The 26,841-nt window shown below is 45.4% G+C and overlaps 1 protein-coding gene across 4 annotated transcripts in view; it reads left to right on the forward strand.

The window, feature by feature from the left end:
* The first annotated feature begins 845 nt into the window (after positions 1-845).
* Positions 846-26,841, forward strand: part of LOC118790756 (pro-neuregulin-2, membrane-bound isoform-like) — a 94,754-nt gene continuing 68,758 nt past the window's right edge. For all 4 annotated transcript variants that reach the window (XM_036547760.1, XM_036547759.1, XM_036547758.1 and 1 more), the window contains exon 1: positions 846-1,559. In XM_036547760.1, coding sequence (XP_036403653.1) covers positions 1,151-1,559 — 409 coding nt within the window. In that variant the 5' untranslated portion in view covers positions 846-1,150. The remainder of the gene's footprint in view (positions 1,560-26,841) is intronic.

Raw genomic sequence — 26,841 nt, forward strand, 5'->3', positions numbered from 1 at the left:
GTGACTACGTTGTGCAGGGTACTTGATATTACGGGCTGCAAGCAGCATTGACGTCTCCCAATCTGTTTTATAGGCAAGAGTAATGAATGTGACCTGAATGTAACGTATGATTTAATAATGGCATGAACAGCCAAGCTCATTCAGCACAGACCGTTGAGGAATCGAAGACACTAAAATGCTTTCGCAGCGTTAGCTGTCGCATCCAAACCTGCATTCTGCTGTGGGCTGTACGGAACCTGCTTTCTGTCGATATTTTTTTTTTTTTGCATTTTCTTCGGGGACGATTCTCCGTAATGCAACGATTTACGGGCGCTTGCGGCGTGTCCTAGAAATTCATTCATCTATTTATCTGGTGTACACAGATGATTTGGTTAGTGATTGAAATGGAGATGATCTGATCGCCATTGGTTAGGATTTCGGAAGGGCTGGGTGACTAGCAAGCATATGCTGGTGAAAATCGCACTGTTGCTCCGTTCATAAAAAAGCTGTTATTTGTGTAAGAACTTCCAGCAGGCGACACTGCGTGCGGGCAGGTGATATTTGCTCATGTAAGTCGCTGGTGTGTGTGTGTGTGTGGGGACGGAGGGGAACCGAAGCAGCGGGGACGAGATGTTTTCAGCGGCTAAACAAAATGTCGTGTACTGTCTTTTCGCTGGAAATATGAATCTTATTTAAATCCCGCAGGTGGACTACAAAACGGATCCTGCATGGCAGCATTTCGCAGCTTCTCTGTGCAGTGACTGTAGATCGTTTCCACTGAAGCACAGGACGCCCACCCGAGCAATGACATTCTCTGGGTAAAGAGACTAGCGGCGTCTTGCAGGAGCTGTGGTATTAGAGGCGTCCAAAATGAATCTATAGAGTCCCTTGAGCTTTAGAACGACTTTCGAACAGAATGCAGTGACTGGATTTTTTAACCTAGCGCCGTTACGCTGTTTCCGGTTCCTAGCTGGTGTTTCCCCATTGCAAACTGTATTGGAAAAGCAGCAGATCCCGATGGCATGGACACTTACGCAAGGTCTGCCGCTTTGCCGTGCTACTGGAGCCTATTTACAGTCTCCTACTTTAAGTCAGCTCCATCATCATCACCAAACAGCCCCGAGAGCACTGCAGCAACGCGACCAGCAATCCCGGAGCCAAACCAGGAGGCATGAGGCTTGATTCAGTACATTTCTCCATGCTGGTCATCGGGGTCTCTTTCGCCTGCTACTCCCCGAGTTTAAATTCCCTGCAGGACCAGGCTTACAAATCAACGGTTGTTATTGAAGGCAAGGTGCATTCGGTACCTGCGAATGTCTCCACGGAGCCGTACAGTGTGAATGTCAAAGTCTTGGACGTGTGGCCGTTGAACAGCGGGGGGTTGGAGCGAGAGCAGCTCGTCACCGTCGGGGAATTCGGCTCGGAGGCTCCGTGCACCAAAGTGATAAAGAACCACAGATATATATTTTTCATGGACCCAACCGACGAACCCTTGGTATTCAAGGCATCGTTTGCTCCCCTAGACACCAGTGGGAACAATCTAAAAAAAGATGTAGGGAGGATCTTGTGCGAAGACTGCGGTAAGTTTATTTTCTATTCCTGCCTACAGTCGAGGCGCTTGGTGCTACTCTATTCATAGATGGCATATCTGAGCATATACATTTAATTTTTAATTGATTACATGCCACGTCCTTCCATGTTCGCCACGTCCAGAGAACGACATTGTGTTAGAATTGTGAGGTATACATAACAGATGGGTATTTGTGGGGCGTCTCTGCAGCATTGCTCCAAATAACGATTGAAACATTTAGAGGTTTCTGTAATGAACTACACACACACACACACAAACACACACACACACAGGTGATCTTATGTATGCTTGCTTGTCACCGATAAGTTGGAACATGTTTGTTAAAATTATGAATTACAGTTAATGCTGTGTGTAATATTGGAATATCATCATTTATATCCCTGTAGTTTAGATTTAGGGCAATGTACGAAATGCCTTGAGCTTCAGAGTGCAGTGAGAAGTGGTCTTTTTTTTTTTTTTTTTTTTGAAAATGTACATCATTTGTTATTTTCATGCCTTAGAAAAAATATTAATGGTGATCCAGAGCGAATTTAAGAATAAATTCAGTTAGGGCTTACTGGATACAGCATTTTTTTAAAAAATTCTATATGAACGTGGTAATGAATTAGCGATCCAGCTGTTGGTGCAGGCAGTGCTGATCTGCACTCTCGCGACTGGGCCTTTTCCACTGGCTCTCATATAAACTCGGTTTGGCACGCGCATTAAATCTGCACTCCCTCATCAATGTCCCATTCTGTTGTTTATTTATTTATTTATTTATTTTTGCGCGGAGAGGAAGGGGGAAAACAAGTCTGTCTTATATCAGTAAGCCTTGAATGACCAGGCTATTAGGAGTGTGTCATTATGGTGAGGGTTTAAAGGTGCTGGTTTCATTTATTTCAGTGTAAAACGGACAGACTTTGCTTCAAGCGTCACAGTCACGAGGGCGTTTATTGTATTGTTTGGTGCTGGTGATAAAACACAAGCCTTATTGAGACAGACAGACCTTGTAAGTCCGATGTCGCGTGTTGTCAGGAAGCTTTATATATCTGAAATCCCGTTCCTCGTGAGCAGGGAACTGGTGTCAGTCTGCAGTTTAAACACAACATTTCTCGCGGTATCTAAACCAAGGGTGTTACTACCCTGGGCTTAGCCCTTGCCCGCAGGCGGAAGGAATCGCATGCGTTTTCCTTCCTGATAATCGTCTCACATTGCGACTTGTTTTTCGCATAAGTTTTTGATGACGAGCGTTTGAGTCATTGTCTCTGATAAACCTGTTCCTTTATACAGACTGCGCACACGTGTGTGTGTGTGTGTGTGTGTGTGTGTGTGTGTACAGCAGCATTTAATGAAGCAAAAATGGGTGGCGGCAGGAACTTGACGTCTGTCAGAATGTTGCCTTGTCCAGGGTGCTGGAAGGCTGAGAGGGAAGCATGCAGACTGAGTACCCAGCCAGAGGGTTGCAATGCTCTGACTGCATTGTTCATTGTGTTAAAGCACCGTTAGCAGCCTTTCTATGTAATGTACTCCTTTTAGGACAGGGAAGTCCCTTCTCATGTCTGATTCTCCGTGTGTGTGTGCGTGCTCATTGTCAATGGCTTCAGGAATGATCGACGACCCTCCTTTAGCCTATGGGGGCAAGATAACGTTTGATACATCTTCTGTGTTTGGTAAAGAGTGGCATACCATCTCTGCTGAAGTGTAATATTACAGATGGGCTCTGCTGTTGTGGCCCACTTTCTTAGCCTGCCCTGTCAAAGAGGTTTTTCTGTGCTAATTCAAACCAGTGATATAGAGCTCCTGTTTGGTCTGCTGCAAATCAAAGCCTTCTTTTCCTCCTTTGTATTTTTTTTTTTTTTTTTTTGGCTTCTGTTTCATCCCACGATCGGACATTTCCTGTGTCCCCATGTTCTCTCAGAGTCTGATTCAGCATTGATTAGAGGTCTTATAGGCAGGTCACTTAGTGCGTACAGGGTTCTGGTCCAATCACTGTGCAGGGGTCGAAGGAGTGAGCCTGCGGATTTAATGAATTTGACATCCAGGACGTCCCAAGGGAAGCCGCTGCACAGTAGATTATTTGGAATGTGTCCTTCTTTGAGGAATTGTTTCGGAGACAGGATGTTTCGGAGCCTGGGTTGGATTTAAATGATTTAAATTTATCCAGCTAACAGTATGGTTCGAGTAGTGATGATGCCATAAAGTTGCCATTAGTGAAGATGCGCACTCTGGTCCTCCATGACCTGATGGATTTTAGTGAGTTTAGTTTGTGATCTGAAAGAAAGACATGCTGAGATGATTAGGGGCAAAGTGGGACCCCTTATTTCTCCGTACCCCAGGCACGCCCATGCCGTGGGAATGTAGTGGTTAGCAGAAAAAATACAGAAACACAGCAGCAGATTGAAACTGATGGATTTTCTGTGCTGTTACAATTCCATTAAATGTATAAATAAAAGGTCAATGACACCTTGGGGTCAACAGCTATCATACCTGTCCTCATTTGCCTATCTGTAGATGGCTATTTATTAAAATGGGCTGTATATGCATGCAAAAACATAGCAGATCTTCCATTGCTATTACATACAAACCCATAGGTACATGCCACTCGAGTGCCTTATCGATTCTGTACAAGTCCATATGAACATGGTAGACACTCTGTTCTGTTTTTACCTGCATGATCTGGCAGGCAGTGCCCTTTCATTTGATGGATGAAATGATTCATCTGTAATTTTCTCTGTATTAACCAGCTGGAACATGGCAGACGGTGCCTTACCTTTTCTGTACAAACCTGCTGGCACACTGCAAACAGTCTTCTCTTATGCGTTTCTGCTAGAGCACGGGAGCTTTTCCTGTGTTAACCTTTGCAGCATGATCATTTTGCCCTGTAAATATTGTGATGCATGTTTTGAGGAACTCCAAAATTGTACTGAAGTGTATAAGAATAGAGGGCCATATTTATGGTGTCAATTGACAAACATTCCTCACTTAACATGCTAATTTCAATATCATTAAAAATGGCCCCAGCCGGTTTTTGTGAGAATTCACCTTCACCATAAGAATGTACTAATAAAAAGGTAGTCATGGTTTGATTTTCGTATGATTAAAGTATGTCCTCACCACCATAATTTTAGCCCCCCCCCCGAAAGTGGATGGACAAGTCGTCTCCTTGGCCGAGGGGAGTCTCAGCAGAAGTGCGTAGGGTTTGCCTGCTAACTTGAATTGTTGGGATAAAAATATTTTTGTCCCTCATGACTCAGCCTAGATAGTGTCTGTGGATGCTAATGTGTGGAGTGGCTGGGAGCAGAACCTCTCACAGTCTGTCAGGGCAGAGCCATCAGTGCGGCTGAAGTTGTGAGGGACCGCGCTTGCAACCAGAAGGTCGTTGGTTTGTATGCTGCGTAGGGCTTTGCTGTTGTTCCCTCAACCAATGTGCTTTTTATGAAATGCTTCTGTAATTATATCTAGCCTGTATGCATTTTATAAAAAATGTAAAAAAAAATACTCTCATTCACATCTCCCTGGATAAAGGCATCTGATAATGAGTAACTCAATGAACATGATGGAGAGAAGATTTAAATGCATGTGTGCGTGCGCACATGCGCATGCGTGTCTGTGTATACATATGATTTGATTGCCTCATTCCTTTCTGTTTTTGTGACACATACTGTCTCCAGGCTGCTCATCTTAAAATCTTAATGTATGTGTTCTAAATGTATTGTTGCACATGAACAAAAGGTAGTTCACGTTTCACCTTCGCAGAATGAATAATCAATCTCTTTCCAGTTTGCCGAAATGTATTCTTACATAGTGTAGCGTGACAGGGAGGGAACTGGACTTCTGATTACAATGTTGTGGGTTTGACTGCCAGACAGGGCACCCCTTTAATACCTTTGAGCAAAATGACTTGCAAATATGAGCTGCTTAATTAAATGTCCAGATGTATACGGCATGAGTAGGTGTTTGGTATAGTAGCATATTCCAACTATGAACCTATGACTAGTTACTTTTTGATGTCCCAGAAACCTTCAATAAGTGCGGTAAAGGTGCTTCCGATTACTTTGCACCACGGTCACAGAACATGCATCTAAAATTAACTGAGCTTTCATCATTAGTGGATTTTAAAAGCTTGCTATATAATATTTTAACTGAAGAATGCACTTCTTTGAAGTTTCAACCCAGCTACCTCTGTCTACTTAAGTTTGAGAAATATTTTTAATGTTTCATTGTTCTGTTGTTCTGTTATTTTTTAATGTCGGTCATAAATGCTTGTTTTACTTGATATATTTTTTTGTGCTCCCTTCTTGGCCAGATCTCTGTTGGAAAAGAAATTCTTAAACCTCAGTGGGACGTCTTGGTTCAATAAAGGACACAAAATGAATGGACTTGGTGTGAAATGAAAGCTATATAAGTAGGGTAAGGACACAAGCCGAGTGGAGAAATAATAACATGCGCGTTAGGGCACACAATTTTTAATAAAATGCAAAGGGAGATAAATTGCGCAGAATGTTTATCTTGGCTCTTTATCCAAAAAAAAACACAATTACTCTAACGCTACACTTGTGTCATAAGTTTTCGAACGGGCTTTTCGAGTGGCATTAAACGAATTTCTGTGCGAATATACAAATAGCATCTCATTGTTTTCACACTGGTGCGTTATTGCTGTTGTAAATCGCTGCCCTCAATATATATGCGTCGTGTTCATGAACTACCAGAACGCTGGTGTAAGGTTCAAGGCTGGAGCAGACTCTGCATCATATTATGCTCACAGTCACTCAGTCAATCAATAATATATAACGGTCTGTCAATAACGGGCATCAGTTTTATTCCGGGTCGTACCCTTTGCCTCGCAGTCACCCCCAGAGTGGCCTGCTGGAGCTCATCACAGGGACAAAACGATACAGCGGAGAAGGTAAACAGGTTAAAACACCTACGAAGAACAGAACGCAAACAGTTACACGTGGAGAGAGAGAGAGAGAGAGAGAGAGAAAAAAGGAAGCGATGTAGAGATGGTGGAAGGGCGATGGCACTGTGGACCGTTACGGCTCGGAGTATAATTAGAAACGTGACTCTGGCCTGACATTGAAGTCTGGGCTGGTGCTGTCGCTGCTGCTGCTGCTGCTTCCTTCATGCACAGGCACAACGGCCTCAGCTGCAGCGGGAGAATGGGGGGGGGGGGGTGGGGTTGGGGGTGGGGGGGGGGGGGGGGGGGGGTTGCCAGAGGCTCCATGGCTACATTTGAACAGTGGAGGCTGCTTCACCACATACACTGCAGAGTGAAAGGAGAGGCCAAGCAGCTGTTAAATACTAAATTAAGCTAAAATGCACCACAGTGAGGTTTTTTTTTTTCCCTGTCTGCATGACGACAGGGCTGTGGGGAAAGAGAAGGCACTTAGTCTGTGGGGCTGCTGCTTGTCCTCTCCTCCCCCTGGCCTGCAAATGGGCCTCAGCCCTCGCAGAGTCTCTCAGTCTCTCAGCTCCTGTCAGTCAGGCAGGAAGCCCCACCCTCATGAGAAGCTGACAGCAACAGACGTCACGCATTGAGGTAATTATAGAAAACGACGTAGGATTATGAATCATCTCGTAGTTTTTCGGGAGTTAAAATGGCAATCAAAAATGTGAAAGTTTTAAGGTTTTTAAGGTTGTACAGTTGAAGGCTAAGCAACTTTTGAAATGTGGGTAGAATACGTGATGTATGTACTGTTGCGGTGCAGGTCCAGGTGATGGTTAGCTCTCCGGTGTTTCTTGTGACCCTTGCTTACTGCGGTTTTCAAATTGATTACACGTAATGTTGTATATTGCATACGGCTTCACATGTAACGTGGCATAAAAGAAAATTTTCCTGTGTCACACTCTGCCACACCCTATGCTTGTCTCAGAATCATGTCCTGCATGTCCCATTACATCAGCCGCTGGGCTGGTTGACCTTTAACCCCTTTCAAAACCTGTCCCTTCCTAACACATGATAAAGAGTCCAGATTTATTAACACAGTGGGATTTTACCAGCAATGAGTTCACGGTTCACATAAACCACGCCACTTTGCTGAAACATAGAGCAAGTTTTCCTGTTATTACAACAGCAAAATTAGATCAACCTAAACAGAGCTGGTCCGAGCCAATAATCTAGACAAACCGTTTATAAGATGCAAAAATAAAGCATTTTAAAAAATCCAGTGGGGGAGTCAGAAGAAAGGTTGATGACTACCGCATGTAATACCGGAGTATTGAATCTTAACTGCAGAAATGTATTAGAGTGGGGCTGTTGTTTTTATTATGATCATTTCTTCTGCTCGCTGCAGTAATAAAAATGTCTTGGAGAAGTTAAGTTTTTTTTGCCATAGTGTACACAGTTTTTCTTCTCTTTTCAGGTTCATAATGGGCACATCCCCTCTTTTACATTAGCGTTATTTATTTATGGTGGCACAACGTTGGCAGGATACACTTCAGATAATATTCTTCTGGGAGCCGGATCAAGTAGAGGTGCACACTTTAGACCCTGTATATTTCAAATGCCACTATGTTGATGGGCTTCCGCAGTTTTTTTTCGAGTGAACCCAGCACGTGATGTGCCTGGCGCTGATCAGAGATCAGCAGCAGTCTTTGATCCATGTAAGCAACTGGGTTTCACCTGGGAAAGATGAAGCAACATGACAGATTGGCCAGTGCTTTATCATAAGATCACTGGTCTGTAATGGTAGAGTACAGATTGGTAGATTAGGTGTGTAAGGCTTGAGACTGCCACAGCCATGGACTTATGTGTACACCCTGTAGCTGGTAAGGCCTGCATTAAAGTGAGAGAGACAGGAAGCGCAGCAGATGATATAGCTTGCTTTTGGCTTCATGAACAGTTCCCTTTAATTTGTGTCAGGAGTTAGCACATGAGCAATACAAGAGTACCTCATACGGATGAAGATCCAGGACGGATATGCGCAAGGGTATGACCTCAGTCAAATGCCTTCCATCATGCTTTGTGACACCACATACCCCCCTTTTCCGGGCACTGTTTTATAAGTCCCGGCCATAAAGCTGCCTCAATCATCATTTCATAGGATGAATACAGTGTGCTCCTTAAAACACGCAGGGTGCTCAGACTTAAGCAAGTGTGAGAATGCTAGAACACAGCACAGTAGGGAGCATGCCGAGTTAAAACAGCACTTCACGGCAGTTGTATGTTGATTCAGAACTGATGTCATGACTGTAATGGTGACACAATGTTAAGATCACGATAGGCTGTGACAGACAGCTGAGGTCAGGACTGTCCTGACAGTCGTGGGTCAGAGGGGAGACTCAGCTTGGTCACCAGGACCCCCCCGGGTCCCACCCCCAACATCTGGACCCCACAGCTGCATTCTAACAGATGCATGCTCAGAGTGAGGCTGTGTTGGGGTCACTACCCTGGGTCCCAAATGGATTGGACATTTCTCTGTGGTGATGTCCAGTGCGTGTCGCCATGTAGTATTTTATTCACATGTAGCGTGTGAACCGAAGTGGGGAAAATGATGTCAGGATTTCTAATTAATCTCCCATATTATAAATAGATAATATCTATTATTAGTGTATTATTAGTGTAATATATCTACTATCATATTAGTATTACTACAATACATGTTACACACACACACACACACACACACATTATCTTATTTATTTATGTATATACATGTATCTACATATCAATGGGCCGATCTCTGAGCACTCCTGAAAAATGACCTTAGCACTGACGTAGTGGAGCGATGGTGTAGTTAATGTAAGTGCTTTTTTTCCGCTGGAATCTAAAGAGCCTTTTTCCGGCCATCAATTTGAATGCGATTACCCGGTAAGCACCGTTCTGGTGCAGCGGCCGTTCCGCAGTGACTCAGGGTAGCGTGCACTGGTTCAGCACCTTCTCACACCGGTGCACCGGTAACAGGGTTTGTGCCTTCCTGGACAGTGTCGCATCCTACGCCCCCAGGACCGGGGAACTAATCTCCTTCTGCCTCTGATTCGCCCATACAAAAATGAAATGCACTGTAATATATTGAAATATATGTTGTTCAGCACAAGTTTTATATTGTAAATACAATTTAAATATATTAGTATAAAGCAGAAATATATCTCAATATACCAAAATGTCAATAACTTACATATTTTAAATATACTGATTGAGCTATAAATATGTTCTCGAAAATATATTCTCAGTATATTATTTGTATGACCTTCCGTCTGCTTTTTAATGGGTAATTTAAGTCTTTTAGATTAAGCGTTATATAGGCTATTTATGCTGTTGAGATATTGCAGGTTACACTTCTGATAAGAGTCTTGTGAGAGGGAGGGGAAAACTTTGGGAGGGTAGTTTGGCAGTGCACGTTGTACACCCTTTGGTATTTTAAATGCTGCTCCATGTGAAAGGATTTTACATAATTCTTCAAAGGACTGACTATGTCACTGCAAGGATTTAGAGACCACAGTGACTGGTAGCGCTGAAACGTTCCCACTCCAGAACTGAAAGTCTGCAGCAGAAATGAGAGAATGAACCTTTCCTTAATGGGCAGAGCCACAACGTGCATGTAAATTATTGACCAATCAGGACGCTTTGCTTGCCACAATTGAACACTGAGCTTGTTGAGATCAGCTGTTCAAAGTCAAGCCGTGTCATCTGTGAGCGTCGCTAAGCCTCTCTCACCTGTCTGTAACGCGCAGAAGTGGTCAGGTAGCCTGACTTGTTATCAAAAGCATGCAGGTTCCTCTCCCAGGTCAGAGCACTGCTGTGATGTGGTTTTTGCCGGGTACTTAAACTGAATGGCTCTGTTAAATAGCCAGCGGTATAAATGGATAGTGTGTAAATTGTAATCTCTGTAAGTCGTCCCGGGTAAGGGCATTTGCCCGGCAAACTGATGATGCAAGCGGTACCAGACAGAATTTTTCACGTCCAGACACAACTGTACTGTCCCTTCCATCAAGTTGCAGTGCCGTGTTGCTAAAGATCCGCTCCTCGCTCCTGTGATGTCCTGGTGCTGTCTCATCCGGCTTAGAGAGGAGAGTGCTGAGCCACTCAATTTTGGAACATATCTGGGTTAAAACGGAGAGACTTAAGAAGGGTTTGCATTGATTTCAGTCACACATAACGACGAATGTTTGTTTCAGCGGTTAGCTGCATTCTGTGACCAGCCTGCTCTTAACAAGCTGAACCTCACCGTTTGATTTTTAGAATGCCACTCTAAAGCAGATCTGCTTATGGGATATTGCTGGCCTTTCAGTCACAGGCTGACAGGGCAACAGACAGACAGACAGACAGACACACACACACCTGCGCGCACACACATAACTTTACATTGATTCACCATAAAACAACATGCTTTATCTAGACAAATTTTAATAATGCAGAGATTCATGTTAAAATATCACAAAATGAATATAATGATCATTTACATACCATGCATTTGGCATTCATTATTCAGTAGGCAGTACCTCAGCCAGAAAAAGCCAAGGCAGAAGTCAAAGTTCATCTTGGGCATCCTTACTGTGGTACTATCTGCATCACTCTGGTTGCTATAGTAACTGTCCAGGGAACATAAAGGAGTATGGATCGATGTTATCTGGGCATTTTCTCCCTGCTGCATTTTGGGTTCCTTTGGTTTCCCCACATCATCCTCACCTGCTTCTGCTATCAAACCTGGCCAAAGGGGCGGGGCCAAAGCCACAAGACCATGAACAACCAATATGCCTAGGTCTGATGGGCGTGTATTCATTTGTACACAGGCTTCCTGACTGGAATAGCATTTGAGGTAGGATTTAATAGTGCCAGGTTTACAGCCCTAGCTGCTTGGCTAATACCCTAGCGCTACAGCTTTAATGCTTTGCAGGAGAATGCCCAGAGGAAACCTGACCTTGGGTGATAAAGAAATAAACAATAATCAAGACACAGGAGTATAGGTTGAGTGTAGGAGAGAAGTGTGGTGAACAAGTAAGGATGAAGGAGCGAAAGTTATAGGTTATATGAATGGGTGGAAGTTATGAACAGGAGGGAATGTTTTGCATCTATAAAGAAGGGCTACTGAGTGAAGTTAAGAGTGAAATCGGAAGTGTTTGTCAGAACTGAGGTCAGAGACAACCATAAGTCTGTGTATTGATTCAGCAGGGCCTCGAAGCTGAGTCCAGTCGGAGGATGGGGGGGCGGGGGGGGGGTGTTCTGTCGTGTTTATATGCCTGCATCTGAATTCTGCAAGTACAGAGGATGTCCACAGTCTGACAAAGACACGAACGAGACACCCTACTGTCTGATGGTTTGAGGCACTCCCGCGGATGGCATGCTCCACAGAAAACAGACTGCTTTTCAAAAGCACTTGCCTCATCTAAAATGCAAAATAATGCGAGTGCATCTAGTTTTGGTCACATGAATTGCAAATCAAGAAAGCTCTTTCAACTGAGAGTCAAGACGAATTAATTCGCAAATGTTGTGGCTAAAGTGCTAGCGTCATCTTAAATTTTAATTTAATTTTTTTTTTTTTTTTTTTTTTACAAAGAGGCAGAGAAGTATGGTTATGCATATGGAAGTGTGGACAAACGTGTGTATTTACTGCTAGTGTATGAAATATTTTGCATTGCACTTTTGACCAAATATGATATTGTATTATGTAGAAGAACTTCAAAATACCAGTGCAATCTAATGTTTATGCCCCAACCAAAATGTAAAATGCTTAATTACCCCACCATTTAGTTAGGTCCTTATTTATAAGGCTATATAATATGCTCTACCAATTGTTAAATAAATAAAAATGAATTTACATAAAATCAATGCAATTACCTCTGATATTTCATAGATATATTGCCAGTATGGCCAGGCAAATGGAGTGGAACTGTACTGGCTTTGAAAACATATTAAAAAACACAGCTTGGTGCTTCCTTATTTCTTTCTTACAGAGGTATTGTAAAAAGGAAGTATTGCCACGGTTTCCTTCGATGCATCAAACGCTGCGACGGCTTCACAGAGGCGGGATTTTTACTATTGCGATCCACGCTTCCTCCGCATTTCCGTTGTGGGATCTGTAGATGAACCAAAGTGCTGTCTGCATTTCTCAGAGGATAATTGGTTCGTCGTCAATTAGGCATTTTGCTTTAATGAAAGTGCCCCTAATTTGCCTGCAGGATCCTGCCCCTGTGCATGTCTGAATTGAGAGTAATTCGCGGCGTTATGCTGTTTGTTTATCTGATGGCCTCGTCCAGGGTGACTCCCAGCTTATGTTTCAGCACTCCGCTCGTTTATACATCTGGACTCAATAATTGCTGCAATTAAGGGTGAAGACCTCGCACAGTCTCAAATGTTGTTTTCCATTTTAATTACATAGTGGAGAGGAAGATAAAGTAATGTTTTGCTTTATGTTGGGTTTGGGTTTTTTTTTTTGTCTTTCACTCAACTCGGCTGTTGAGTTATCCTCGGCTTACTCATGCTGAGTTGGATCAGCTTGGTCCAGGTGTGCAGCTGCTGTGTTTCACCTGGGGATCGGCCGTGAGTCCGGAGGCGGTGACGGTGCGTTGAAGCAGCTGTGCTACACCCGGAGGCGTGGCTCAGCTCGGCTCTACATGACTATGAGAGACACAGCCTCAGTCTGAACGCCCTGCTGTTGAGGCTAGGGATAGGCCTGAGGACCTGGTGTACATTAATTCCCCTCTCCTGCTCGCCATCCCTGCCCAAGGTTCTCTAGGTAAAACCAGCTCTGCACACTGTGACAAGATGTTCTCTCCGTGGCTGTCGTTAACTGTGCGCAAGTAGCCTGCCGTCCGGGCTGTTTCTGACAGTCACTGAGACAGAGCAAGAGCAACTCCCTCTCTCCCCCTCTCTCTCTCTCCCCCCCTCTCCGCCCCTCTCTCTCTCTCTCTCTCTCTCTCCCCCCTCTCTATTTTTCTCTCTCCCTCTCTCTCTCTCTCTCCCCCTCTCTGCCCCTCTCTCTCTCTCTCTCCCCCCTCTCTCTATTTCTCTCTCCCTCTCTCTCTCAATCTCTCTCTCTCTCCCTCCCTCTCTACCTCCCCCCCCCTCCCTCTCTCTCTCTCTCTTTCTCTCGTTCTTTATAGCTTCAGACATAATGAACCCCATGAATCCCTCCCTGCTCTCGCAGGTTCGCTGCTGTTTTCAGTGGCACCGCCGCTCGTGTCAATGAGAGGCCATTGTTCTCGGAGAAAACATCTGCGTGGCTAATTTACGGCGGCCCGGGTAAATTCTGTGCCGGTGAAGAATCGCGTGTAAATCTGGCCCTAAAAGAACGAGAAGGACTTACGGTCAGGGAATTCGGGAGAGGAATGAGTCACGCTCCTGGATGGTGAAATGCGAGCTTCGCAGTTGGGCCCTGAAACAGTGGGAATGGATGGGTTAGCTTTGGCAGGAAGGCCTGTGTGGGGTCTAACACTGGAAGTGAATCAGCGCGGAGCCAGCCTGTCCAGTAACAGCCTGCGCATATGGCCCACACCGAAAATATTTTCATCTGCGATGCCAGCAGCCAGAATGATGAATCCTTTTGACACGCGACGACTGCCGACCCATCCTGCTTCTACAGCCCTTTTGCCTTTGAACATATTTATTTTTCAAAATACACTAACAGTTCATTTTTAAAAAAAAAAAACAATTTGGGCCTTATTGTTTTGTCTGTTAAGAAAGGTTGCGTTTGTGCGCCATGCTGGACCGCGCTTTTCACGCGTGTGTGTCTCCTGGCGGGGGTTCAGAGGGAAGCCGGACAGGCACACGGGAGAGAGGGGCATTACCGCAGATGGAATTAGGCCATTTAAGGTTTATCATCACGGAGGCAGGAAGTGAGCACTTATTAAATTGGACTCGCCCTGGCGGGGCTCGGAGGCTTATTCAGAGAGGCCCCACCTGTCCGCCTCGGATTTGGCGACCTGTTGTTTTATTCGTTCCTTGTGTTTTATGAAGTAGTTATTCTAATGGCCCTTTTATGGAATTTTCATTTTCGTCCAAAAAAAGCCTCCTACATAGACGAACAGTTAAATCAATAGAGCAAGCACTGTGAGATAGTGTGCATTTTTTTTTGTTCCACAGTTACTGGCGTTTTTTTTTTTTTTTTTTTTTTTTTCTCCCTCTTTCTGTAATCAGGAAAGTGAACGGATATGTTCCTGCAGTCTTCCCTCAGTTCTGCAGAACCGGGCAGCTGGGCAGAACAGGTCCTGGGGCTGGGACGTGCCCCAGTGCTCCATCACGCCGCCTTATGTTCAACCTGAGCAAAGACGTAGTTCATAATTGTGAATCTACCAGATGATTTCTTATTGCTGTTTGCGGTTCCACTCTTAGTTTCGTCTATGCTATCAAAACAGACAAGGCCTCCAAAGTAGCATAGCAATCATGTCTGTGTCAATGTGTATACATGTTTATATGTAGCTGTTGATTGTCATTTGCTCGTTAAACTGGTTAATTGATTTATTGATTAAATGTCGGTTTGATTGAATGTGATGTGTGTGCCGATACTGCTGATTGCTTAATGTTATGACTGTATTTGATATTATGTGCTGAGACTGCTTACTTGACAGTTGTCAGTTGTCAAGCGTTAGAAACACCTGCTCTCCTACGGCATGAGGGACTGCTTTTGTTTGCAGTGAAGGTTATTTTGAAACGCATACAGTAAATAGCCTACTTAAATTTTGACCAAATGCTAGTTCTCTTCAGCTGGGTTTACAGTGCACCAGTACAAAATCATTTTTAAAGTGAATGGAATTGAAATCTAGTTTTCATCTAACATCAGGCAACATTAGCCCGGCTCCACACTTACATATCTATCGACTTGCACACTGACACAGTCTCTCTCTCTCTCTCTCTCTCTCTCTCTCTCTCTCTCTCTCTCTCTCTCTCTCTCTCTCTCTCTCTCACACACACACACACACACACACACACACACACACACACACACACACACACACACACACACACACAAATTCTCGACTTCACATCCACTTCTGTTCTAACACATGCGTCATACACACCTACATCATGCACACACATCCATTCACACCCTGTTTTTCCATGTGCTGTTATGATACTATATATATTCAAAAAGGAAAAGGAACATTCAGCGTTAGAAACACCTGCTCCCCACCAGCATGAGGGACCTCTTTCTGGTTCTTCACCTGTGCTACATCTACCTGCTAAATGTATGTGTGTGTCTGTCTGTCTGTCTGTGAGGCCTTCTATCCCTGCTATGTGTGTGTGCTCTCAATCGTGTCTGTGAGGCCTTCTCTTCCTGCTAAATGTGTGTGTGTGTGTGTGTGTCTGCGCGTGTGGATATATTCATATGCTTTAGTGTTTACATGCAAAGAATTGAATCACATTTGGAAGGTCATATTATTTATCAATATTATTAGCCTAAAACAGCGACTTCCACTGCTTCCATTCCCCAGTTGGTGTTATGAGTGGAAATTATCCTGTCTTTTTTTTTTCAATGTGAATGACCCCCCCCCCCCCCCCCCCCCCCCCAAAAAAAAAAACAAAACAAAAACATCACCACAGAAAATAACATTAAAACCAACTCTCTGTTCCTGAGCCGTGAAAGACCCAAACCAGCACGCCGGTGGCTGTCTCATTAAGCAGCAGAGTGCTGTGAATCAAACATGAGGAGGATGATTGTGTTTACTTGTAGCCACCTTTGGTTGTGACAGCGTCTAGGCCGGGGAACGCGGGACGGCCGGGCTGCTCCCTGAAGGTCTGCTCTGTCTCCGCGCCCTGACTTGACAGCACCCCCTTCTCCATGTTTATGTGCCGAACCTCAATTGTGTTGCTTTCCACTCCGTTTAGTTGCCCCTGGTTACCCCTTGTTATCTGCACTTGCTTGTCATCATGGCCTCGCAAGTCGCTTTGGATGAAAGCATCTGCTAAGTGAATAAATGGATAAATAAATGAAAGTAAAAACGTTCTGAGCAATCACAGATTGTTGCATCATATTGTTTTCCCATTATAATTGCACGATACATTTTTAAAAATTACTGTGTAAAATATGTATGTTGGAAGATGATGAGAGAAGCATCGGCAGAGTTATTGTTTGACTTTTTCACTGAACAGTGTGAGAGAATTGATCATAAATACTGTTTTTAAAAAACCTTTTTATGAATTATTCTAATACCTTTATCCAAACCCCCAAACTTTGTACCCTGATGCCGTCATTGTCATGGTGACCCTTGGTAGCAATCCATAAATCCAGTAGAATTTGACTTGTAATTTGTAGCATATTAACTAAAATCTTCTGTGAGTATGTGTGAGAAAGAGAGCTTATATCATATATGTGAGTATGTGCAGTTGTGTGTATGCCTTCATGCATGTGTGGCTGTGTGCATGTACTTGTGTGTGTGTGTTTTTGTGTGCGTGTCAGTGTGAGAGTGTGTTTAGTTATGTGTTTTCCCAGGTGCCTGTATGTGTGTGTGCGTATGCATGCATGCATGTGCCATGTGTGTGTACACACGTGTTTGCTATAAGTCAAAGTGAGAGTGAGTTGCAGAGGAACCAAGCCCGTAGAAGTTTGTGTGACAGAACCTTTGCAGTGTTCAGCCCTGACTCCCTCACAACTTCCTCTCCAGTGAACTCACTCTCTGGTGAACGGAACGCTTTTGTGACACCACAGTCCTTTGTGCTTCGGTGAAGGGAAAAACAGCCCAGAGTCAGGCTTCACACTCGGTGCATATCCAAGCATGTCTCATTGTCACCACATAGAGGGCAGTATAGGAACAGGAGTTTGGGCAATAGAAAATCTGACTGAACAGATTTGTTGGAGTCCAGCTGGAGTCATTATTTCTGTTGCATTAAAGTCTCTGCTGCGAGATCCAAGCCCACAGAGGGACTCTCTTAGTGTTGTCACTAAGGCAGTGCCGGGAAGAACACTAATCCGGAGTCCCGGGCCCCTGTTGTTAGCTGGCCGTGGCCTGTATTGGCTGGGTTTATCGATGCCGGTCACTGCGGGTTAAGTGTTGCAGTTCTGTGGCTCATAGGTTATTCCCCTGTTACATCTGAGTTGTGAGGGGACTGGAGGTTCTGCTCAATCCACTCCGACACACAGGTGTCGGTTTGTAACATCCGGTACTGAGTCACCCAGGTGTCGGAGTGGCAGGTACTCTCAACGTTGCAATACAGCGAGCGCACAGGTACTGCTTCATGAAAACGTCTTGCCTGCGTTCTCCCCTGCACCTCCCTTTGGGAGTAACATTGTGAAAAGAGTCTTCTCTTGCCTTTAGTCACTGTTACACCCGTGAGAAAAAGTTGTTATTAAATGCCTTCTTGCAGTGTCAATTACATGTTTTTTTGCCTTATTCAAACAGAGAAATCCTTTTGAAAATGAATAAGAGTTATCCCTTTAATTCTTCAGGCAAACTTTGTTATAAAATGTTATTAATTATGAAGTCTTGCGGGGAAAATCAATGTGCGCCTTCAGAGAATACTGCCATAGGAAGGTCATGGTGATTCACCGCTCAATGTTCCGATGCATGAGACATGTACGTGATAGTATGTACTAGTGATGTTTGACATGGATATGTTAGTCAGGGTACACTTTATATATTTAGTGTGTAATGCAGGTTTGATACACTGTGTACATGTAGTGTATAGAGTAGTCGTGTAACACTCTTTTCAGGGACTTTGAGATGAGGGTCCAGCCAGAAGGTTGAAAGAGGGTTCAAGGTGGATGCTGACCATGGCGAATGTCCCTTAGCTGTGTGAAGTTTATCCTGCAGTTTAATAATTAAACACCACTCAGCTATCTCGCTGTCCAGTCCATCTATATAAACAGAAGCCAGTCGAAAGAGCCAGCCAATTAAATATTTAAATGGACTTTCTTATTAGAAGAGAGCATAAAAGGTTCAACCATTATTTTCTTGAGCCAAAATCTGCTTTCATTGTACCCTTATTGGCGAGTTGTAATTTTTATGGTTGTGGGAGAGGTGTAGGAGAATGTGTGATGGTGGTTTTGGCCTCTGATGTGCTGTACTCCATGGTACTGCTTGTCTAGCAGATACCATGTTTGTGTGCATTGCGAACATGCACATACATGCACTTGGATATGCACGGGCTCAACCTTCCCAGTAGTGATATTGTGGTCAAGGCCTTGTCCGCAGATTATGAGTGTTTTCATATGAAAGGCTCATGAGTAATTCATCATCTCTGGGTCCTCGGATGAAAATCCATGATGTACATATCCATCATCTCCAGAGTGTTTCTGACTGTGTGTGAGAGAGAGAGGGGGGGGGGGGGGCAGGGGAGAGGTGAGGGAGAGAGTTGGGTGTGTGGAGCGAGGGAAGGGGGGGGGGCAGGGAAATAGGTAAGAGGAAGGGATAGAGTGTGGGGGTAGGATGTGAGAGAGAGAGGGAATGAGACATTGGGCTGGGGAGAGAGAAAGAGAAAGAAAGAGAGAGAGTTAGAGATGCAGGGGAGAAAGAGCTTATGCACAGCTCAGTGGAGGGAGGGAGCGAGGGAGGAGGGGGGGAGGGAGGGAGAGACGGAGAGAAGAGCTTTTCCCCACTGCTCTGCCCGCAAGCGCTTCATCAACTATTCATCACTAACTCTCTCTGCACTCCCATACTCACTGCAGCACAGCGGCTCCGCACAAGCTCTGTTCTGAAGTCACGATGATCCAAAGCCGCCTCGGCAAAGCCCTGAATCCAGCGTGGAGGAGGTCAGCACACATTAGTGACGTCTGCCTTAAGAACCCGAGCATCCCGTCCGATCTACCGCCGTGCGATCGGACCCAGACGCACCACGGTGCGGTATGGCACATTATGTGGCATTCCCATGATGCTCTGCGCGGGGAAGCGGGTTCCTGCAGTTAGTAATGTCACCGGGTTATTCAGGGTGAGGCGGGTGAGGGCAAATGCAGAACGGAGCTTCAGGGCTGTTTTAGGCTCTTCAGTAAAGTGGTAGATTCAGCGTTCCTGTAGAGTGTGGGAGTTAGGCACTGGAGATTGTTATTAGAAAAAAAAAAAAATTATTCAGTTAGATTCATGAAAGACCATCTGCTGAACCTACTGAGTGCTCCTACTGAAATTGGCAGTTTGAATGTTTTCCCTCATCAGTCCGCCATGTCGGGTCCCCTAAAACTGTATTTGAAAGATGAATGAATATTGATGAAAAAAGAGGCATAGGAGGCATGGTGCTGTCTGGCCAACAAAATTCACTTCCAGGTCTTTGCTGTAGGTGAGGTGAAAGTGATAGTTGTTTATCTTATGAATATTCATAGGTTGTGTGCTGCATTTTGAACACCATGTGATACTAAGTGTAATAGTTAAAGTATCCCCTACAGGTGCAGCCGATGGTGGAATATGATGTTTAGAGTGTGAGGTCATATAGTATGTTTAATGGGCACGGGACTTCATTTCCCATCAGACCCCTGGCAGAGTTTTTTGTGGCTCTTGACTTATTGAATTCAGCAAATGTTAGAGTGTGAAGCTTGCTCACGGGCATCGGTTTAAACAAATGTGTTGCAGATTGAAAATTTTGTATCATGTGGATTTATGTTCTATGTTGAAAATGAGCCTGTCCAAGTGGCCCTGAGTTTGGTAATTCTGTGCAGTACCTGCTCTGTACTGATTCTGGTGAGTAAGTGAATGTGGTTTCGCTTCACTTTTGCAGATTTGTCCTCAAAAGTTTTTTAGCATTCAGTGGGGCTGAGTAAAAGCAACCACGTTAAAATGTTAAAATGACCTTTGAACAAGTCACATAATTACACAATAACATTAATTCTCTTGTTTTCATCGACATTATTTCCTGTAATTAGTGTCATTTATGTGTTTCTGTCTTGTTTTAAGACAGAAAGCGCAACTTGTTGTGGTCAGAATTCAGAAAGCCACCTCTGCTACAACAGCTGTGATATCTTTATTGTTCAAAGACCTCGTTGGAGCAGTGTTTTTTATGGTAGTGACATCATCAAAGTGATGATTGCCGAAAGGTTTTCTTGACTGCTGTCCCCTCTCCCGTCCCTGTCACACATACAGACGTTCTGTTTAAATGCATAGCATAGCATAGCATAGCATAGCATAGCATAGCATAGCATGCATAGCATTCACGGCAGAGGGTGGCTTCAGACGCCAGTATTGCAGCTGGGATTTTGTACACCGAGGCTCAGTGCACTCACTCGACAAAATGAACCCAACAGGAAACGGGCCAGCAACTGGAGATGGAAAATAAAAAAAAAACTTTGCGACTGTTTTTTTAATTCCGCAAATGCTTACTGCTTGAGTATCATCCTCAGAGTTGCAGCCTGGTGGACTATGAATCTCACTGCAGTCCAGAGTCTCCGCTTCCTTTGTCTCTGTGAATCTCACCGCAGTCTGGTAAGCCCTCTGTTGTACTTCCACGTCATCTACTGCTGGACCTACCTCACATACACCGCGCAGATCCCCCAGTGAAGGCGGATTCAGCCTGGAAGCCCGTATTACCCTCAGGCTACTTTATGGCCCCCAGATCCGGCACATGACTAATGTAGCTAATTTAGCCAGTGACCTTACGAGTTACTTTAACAGCGCCGTCTGCGGCCTGACGTCCTGAACAATGGCTTCAGAGCCGGTTTGCACTCGACGTGTTTTATGCTAGAGACCCGGGGCCACACGTCCCGGGCTGATGTCTGCGTGCAAAGGTATGTTGATGCTGTCATGCTATTCTGGGATGTGCATTCAGTGAAACAATCAGGGTCAGCTTTTCTCTTTTTCCACGGGAAAATTAACTGTCACTCAAGGGTTCAGTAATCTCCAGTCTGCTCTTTTCCTTTCCTATCACGCCGTACCCTTTCTCCCGGGAAAGTGCTCTTTTCCCCCAACCCCCCCCCCCCTTCCCCCTCATTCTGCCAGCACTGATTAGAGGATAGCAGTGGATAGAAGGTAGGCCCACCATTAGCTGGTCACTGCAGGAAAGACTCAATGGAAATACGTTGTGTGGTGTCATCGGTTGCTGATTCGTGGGGTCTAGATAAATGGAATTTCTTTGGGTCCACACACCTGCACCCTGTTGGATGTGGAGGGGTGCCGTTCTGTGAAGGAGCCGGGCGTGCAATGTAGTGATGTCAAGTGTGTGAACTACACCTGAACAGCTTTGTGGTGCCAAGAGGCGGAAATAACTAATTACAGCTACTTGGAAATTGAGTCAAATCCTTATCTGCAATTTTGTTCAAAATGGAAACCGATGTGATCTAACCTTGAAACTAACCCGAGTCAGCTAGTTCCACTGAGAAACATATGTTTGGAAAGTCTGCGGGGCAGAGGATCGACCTGGTTGGGAGTTCATGTAGGTGCAGAGACGCCACAGCCAATCAGCTGACCAGCCTCCCTGAGGCCCCTCCCCTGGGCCCCACTATGACGTCACAAAGCCCACTTTGTACTGGAGCCTCTGCTCTAATCAGTGCAAGCAATCACCCCACAGATAATCTATTTAATATGACCAGATATTCACCTCCTGTATCCCCTCAGTCCTCCTTCTAGGAGATCCCAGATAGCAACAGGAGGTTCCAGTGCTGCCTGTGTTCCTACGCCGGCTATGGATGCCCTGTTTTAGACCACGCCCCTTAAAGAATGTTCATAGCCCAGACAGAACACTGACAGTTTCAACAATGGTAGAGACCGAGTGTGAAGCACATGGAACCAAAACTGTAGTCACATTAGAACGTCTGGGATCAGATGGTCCACATCTCACTAGAGTTTCCTCATAGGGGGACCATCCGTGACCAGCCCTGCGCCCCTCGGTGAAAGCGGTGATTGTGGCTGGGCCGAGCTCCCCCCCCAACCCCCCCCACCTGGCGTTGACGGATCGGCCGCGGAGAGTCGAAGAGCAGGGGTGATAGGCACAAACGTCGGAGAGACAAAAGAGCGTGGAGGGCCCCGTGTCAGAGCGCGGAGTGCAGCGCGGCGGCGGCGGGGCTCGGGGAGGCAGACCTCCCAGCGTGCCGGCGAGCGTGTCGGGCCATGCCCACTGAACACACAACACTTTGTGTTTGCGTCTTCAGGTATGTTTCGCTGGGCCTAAGAGCGGAGAGGCCCGGGGAGGCCTGGCTGTTCCTCTGTCATCTGCGGGGGCGGCTCTGGCAGCCGAATAAATACGCTGCGGCCCCGGGTCACGCCATCAGGGAGCCGCTTTTCTCTCTGCTGTTTGCACAGTTTTCTCTGGAAAGACACAGACCCGTCCGCCCCCCCCTGGGCGAGTGAGCGCCTGACTTTCGGCGTTCTCTTAACGCACTCTGCTGGCCTCTGCAGATCTCTTAACCGCTGGCTGTGAATTCTGCCGTCACCAGAAACCGGGATTCAGTGATTAGTGATTTTAAGCTGGTGGCAGTACGTCTCATTCCGAACTCGTTGCAAGGGCCGGTGAAATACAGGAAACCGATCCGTTGTTACATATGGAGAATTGTGGGTACTCGCATATGTAACTCCGTTTGTCTGTCCGTGTCATTGCTTATTCCGTGTCTATCTGGGCATTGCAGTTATGCCTGTTCATTATAACAGAGCTGGAATGAGACGCTAACAGTGGATGTTGGTGTTCTTCTTTCTTTTTTTACTATATAAAACAATGAATATCCACATAAGGAGACCTTTACATACTGCTTTTTTTAAAAAAACCAGGCCAATTCTAGCAGCAAAACGAGTACAACTCTATGTAATGATGTGCAGTATGGTGAAAACCCTTGTTAAATCATCCCTTATGCTTCAGAGAGACATTCCCGTCACCTACCAATTGTGCAAACTGCCTACATCAAACGCGTTTTTTATCTTTGCCTGTAGTCGGTTTTGTGATAGTTAACGGTTGCTACAGAAACCGAGGACCACTGCAAAACGGCGCTTTGTTGTAACAACAAATTTAACTCGGGAGCATCAAACAGTGAGCCGGTACTACAGTGCTTCCTTATCCATTGGAGAAGTATTGACATGTGGCACGCGGAAATCTCATTAGATGTGTGTAAGCCGTTTGATTTTCGTTCTTGCTGGCAGCGTGTGAGAGGCAGGGGAAGTGTGTGACACAGAAACATCTCCCAGGCCTGCTGGCCAGCAGTGTGGAGGACTGGTTGGGGAGCTGAGCTTGTAAACAGAGGGTTGGTTGTTCAAATCCCAAATGGAGTTCTGCTGTTTTTCACCTTGAGCAAGGTACACGATCTGAACTGGCAGTGGGATGGAGTGCGTAAGGACCTGGGGTTAGATCCGGGGAGGGGTGCGGTTCTCGGGGTGACGGGGGACGAGGGGTGTACCCCGGAGCAAGGTGCCTCTTTCACACCAGTTTCACATCAGTCGCTTGTGTCATCAGATGCGGCTTTAGGTATTGTGGTCATAGTATAATACACTGCAATTCTCTCTCAATTAAAACCACTGTTCCTTTTTCAAAGACCAGCTCTTGAGAGACATAGCTTCTCTTTCCGCCAGGACCTGAACACAAGCTGCTCTGTCAAAAAGTCATACCCCTTCTCTCCTTCAGTGCCCCACCCCTCCCTGCGCCTCCGTCTCTTCTCCCCCCTACGTGTCGAAAGCGCTGTTTGAAGGATTCCGTGTTCTATTTCGGTGTTCTGAAACCTAAAACAATGTGCTGGGACTCATAAACATTGGCTGGGTTTCACAACCCACAGCGCGTCTCTCCTTTGCCCCGCCCACTTCCTCTCGCCCTCTCTCATTGAGCGGCTCTTCTGCTATCTCACCGTCTGTCATCCACTCACCTGCGGGCGATGTGATTGGCCCCCCCAACAGCCTACAGTGTAGAAGGGGCCATTCTTTAAGGGTTTGTTCATACCGGTCCCAGAGTGCTGTAAACACCAGTAACCACCGCGATAACGTTATCGTCCTGGAGATGAGTCATTCGTTTTGCTTTAACCGGTATGACCAGTGGCTCTGAGGTGAGGGTCTTTCTTCCATCTTGGTGGAGTTTTTTTTACTGCCAATAACATTACTGCTGACGCACCGTTTACCCTTGTGTGCAGCTTGTAATTATGGGAGACGATAGACTTTTATTGAGGAAATAATTTGTAGGACACCTTGCGTAACCAGTAGGAGACACTGGAGTGTGAATTGCGTGTGGGCGGTCCCGGTGTATATGTGCCCAGAGGCATATCACTGAGAGTGGGTGTGTGTGTGCGTGTGCGTGTGTGTTTGTGTGTGTGTGTTGGGGAAGGGTGGTTGTAGGTGTCACTGTGTATGAGGTTAAACACATGCCATATGAAGAGCCCAGAATCTCTGCTCTGCTCTCTTGCTACCAATGCAAGAAAGAAGTATGCGTGTATGCGTATGCGCGTGTGACATTTATATCTCAGTATCAGAGGAGAGCGTTGTGACCTGGGGCTTGCTGTTGTTGGCACCGAAGGAGAGCAGGATCGTTTGGGTGGTCCGTTGGCCTGTTGCTGTGAGACAGGCCAGCCGTTACCGGGCATTCTGCCTCACACATATGCCGCAAAGCATCTTGCCCTAACTGGACCGTGCCAGACCGCACCACACTACGCCAGACCACACCACACTGTGCCAGACCATACCACACCATGCCAGGCCTCTGTCCTCCTCCTGGCTCTGTCAGCCCAGCACTGTGTCAGGGGGCCCCAGGAAACCTCACCCTGGCCACAGAGCTCCTCAGGACCCGCCTGGTGACAGAGGGGCTTTCTGCAATTATGAAAAACTGTATTGTGTTTGCGGCGCGTTCCCGGAGATAAAGGATGAGCTCATTGCATATGAAGAATTTAGTTAGTTTTTTTTTTTAAGAGAGTGGAACTAAAACAACATTTCTAAAAAAAAAAAAAAAAAACTATAAAAAAGCAAGACGTGGAGGAGATAGCTGTGATGGGGAGAGATTAGAGCAGTGGGGTAGTGAAGGAGCCAGTGTGTCCCGGTGATACAGACCGCCCAGCAGCACTCTGATAAGCCTGGCATCTGCACACTCCCTGAAAACACACTCCCGGACACTCGCGCCTGTGATCGCGGCTGCTGGGGGCTGGCATAAAGACTCTTTGTGAGGCGGCGCTGCGAAAGAGATGAGGATCATGGTGACATGTGGGTCCTGTGCTGTTGTGTGTGTGTGTGTGTGTGTGTGTGTGTGTGTGTGCGTGTGTGTGTGTGTGTGTGTGTGTGTGTGTGTGTGTGTGTGTGCACGTGCTTGTGCGTGTGTCTGTTCGTGTCTGTGTGTGTGTGTGTGTGTGTGTGTGTGTGTGTGTGTGTGTGTGTGTGTGTGTGTATACCTTCTTGCTCTGCGTCACTCTCAGGTGAAGAGATCTTGCATATTTTGCTCAGTGTATGGTAATTTATCTTTACAGGGGTTAGGCTAAATGACTTCATAACAGTGCCCTAAGCAGCCTTAGAATCAGATAATTTCTTCCTTGTTCAACAGCCAACTGCTAAATTTCATCTACATTCCAAATGAAACTATAACTTCTTCAGGTATCCTGTTCACGGACAGACAGACATCTTCCCTCTATTTCATCTGCTGGTCACAGAGATTGTAATAATAATACATGTTGAAGTCAGCGGCAGCTCTTACCCCATGTGGATAGTCTGTGTTGGTTTCTGAGTGCGTCTCAATCTGTATACAAGGCCAAGCATTTGTGGACTCTAAGATATAGACCTCCATTTTCTGGTCATCGTCATGTACATCTATGGTGCTGGCCTAAATTTCTCACCAGTGCATTGACGGGAGGTGGGGGTGGGGGGGGGGGGACTTGAACAGTGAAGGTTAGGGAATGGTTGTCAATGTAGCACAATTCATCTATGTTTTAGAGAGGATGAGACAAGGTGTATGTGTGTGTGTGTGTGTGTGTGTGTGTGTGTGTGTGTGTGTATACACGTGTGTAAAAGAGACAGAGAGAAAGAGACTGAGAGATCAAAGAGATTTCCGTGGCAAGGCAAGATCCATTCTGCCATCTCAGGTAGCAGAATATCTATGTTCACTCTTTGTTATGTAAAATAAAATGTGTTGGTACACCAAGTCTATGTTTTATAAGTCCCATCTGTACTGTAAGTTGCATTTGAAAATACAGCATGGTTATCTGTAAACCTCTGGATGAAATAGTTCTTCTGTTGTCTGTGGAGGTTTCATGCATGATTTTTTTGCTGCCATTTAAAATGCACATGCCTTAAAAGAGACGTATATGTCCCAGTATGCACTGCCAAAACTCCCTTTGTTTAACTGAACTGAGAGTTTGCTGACAGGTATAATTTGCACTGAATTAAAAGAGACTTCAGTTATCACTGCTAGTCTTTGATTGTATACTGTAGTAAAATATAACAGCACGATGAAATTGAATTTCAGAACAGTTTTTTTTTTTTGGTAATTTGGCCAAATGTGGATGAAACAGCATATCCTAATATTTCTGGGAACTCATTTTCAAAGGACATTTGGC

This window comes from Megalops cyprinoides, chromosome 16, assembly GCF_013368585.1.
Source record: "Megalops cyprinoides isolate fMegCyp1 chromosome 16, fMegCyp1.pri, whole genome shotgun sequence".
Classification (NCBI taxonomy): Eukaryota; Metazoa; Chordata; class Actinopteri; order Elopiformes; family Megalopidae; genus Megalops; species Megalops cyprinoides.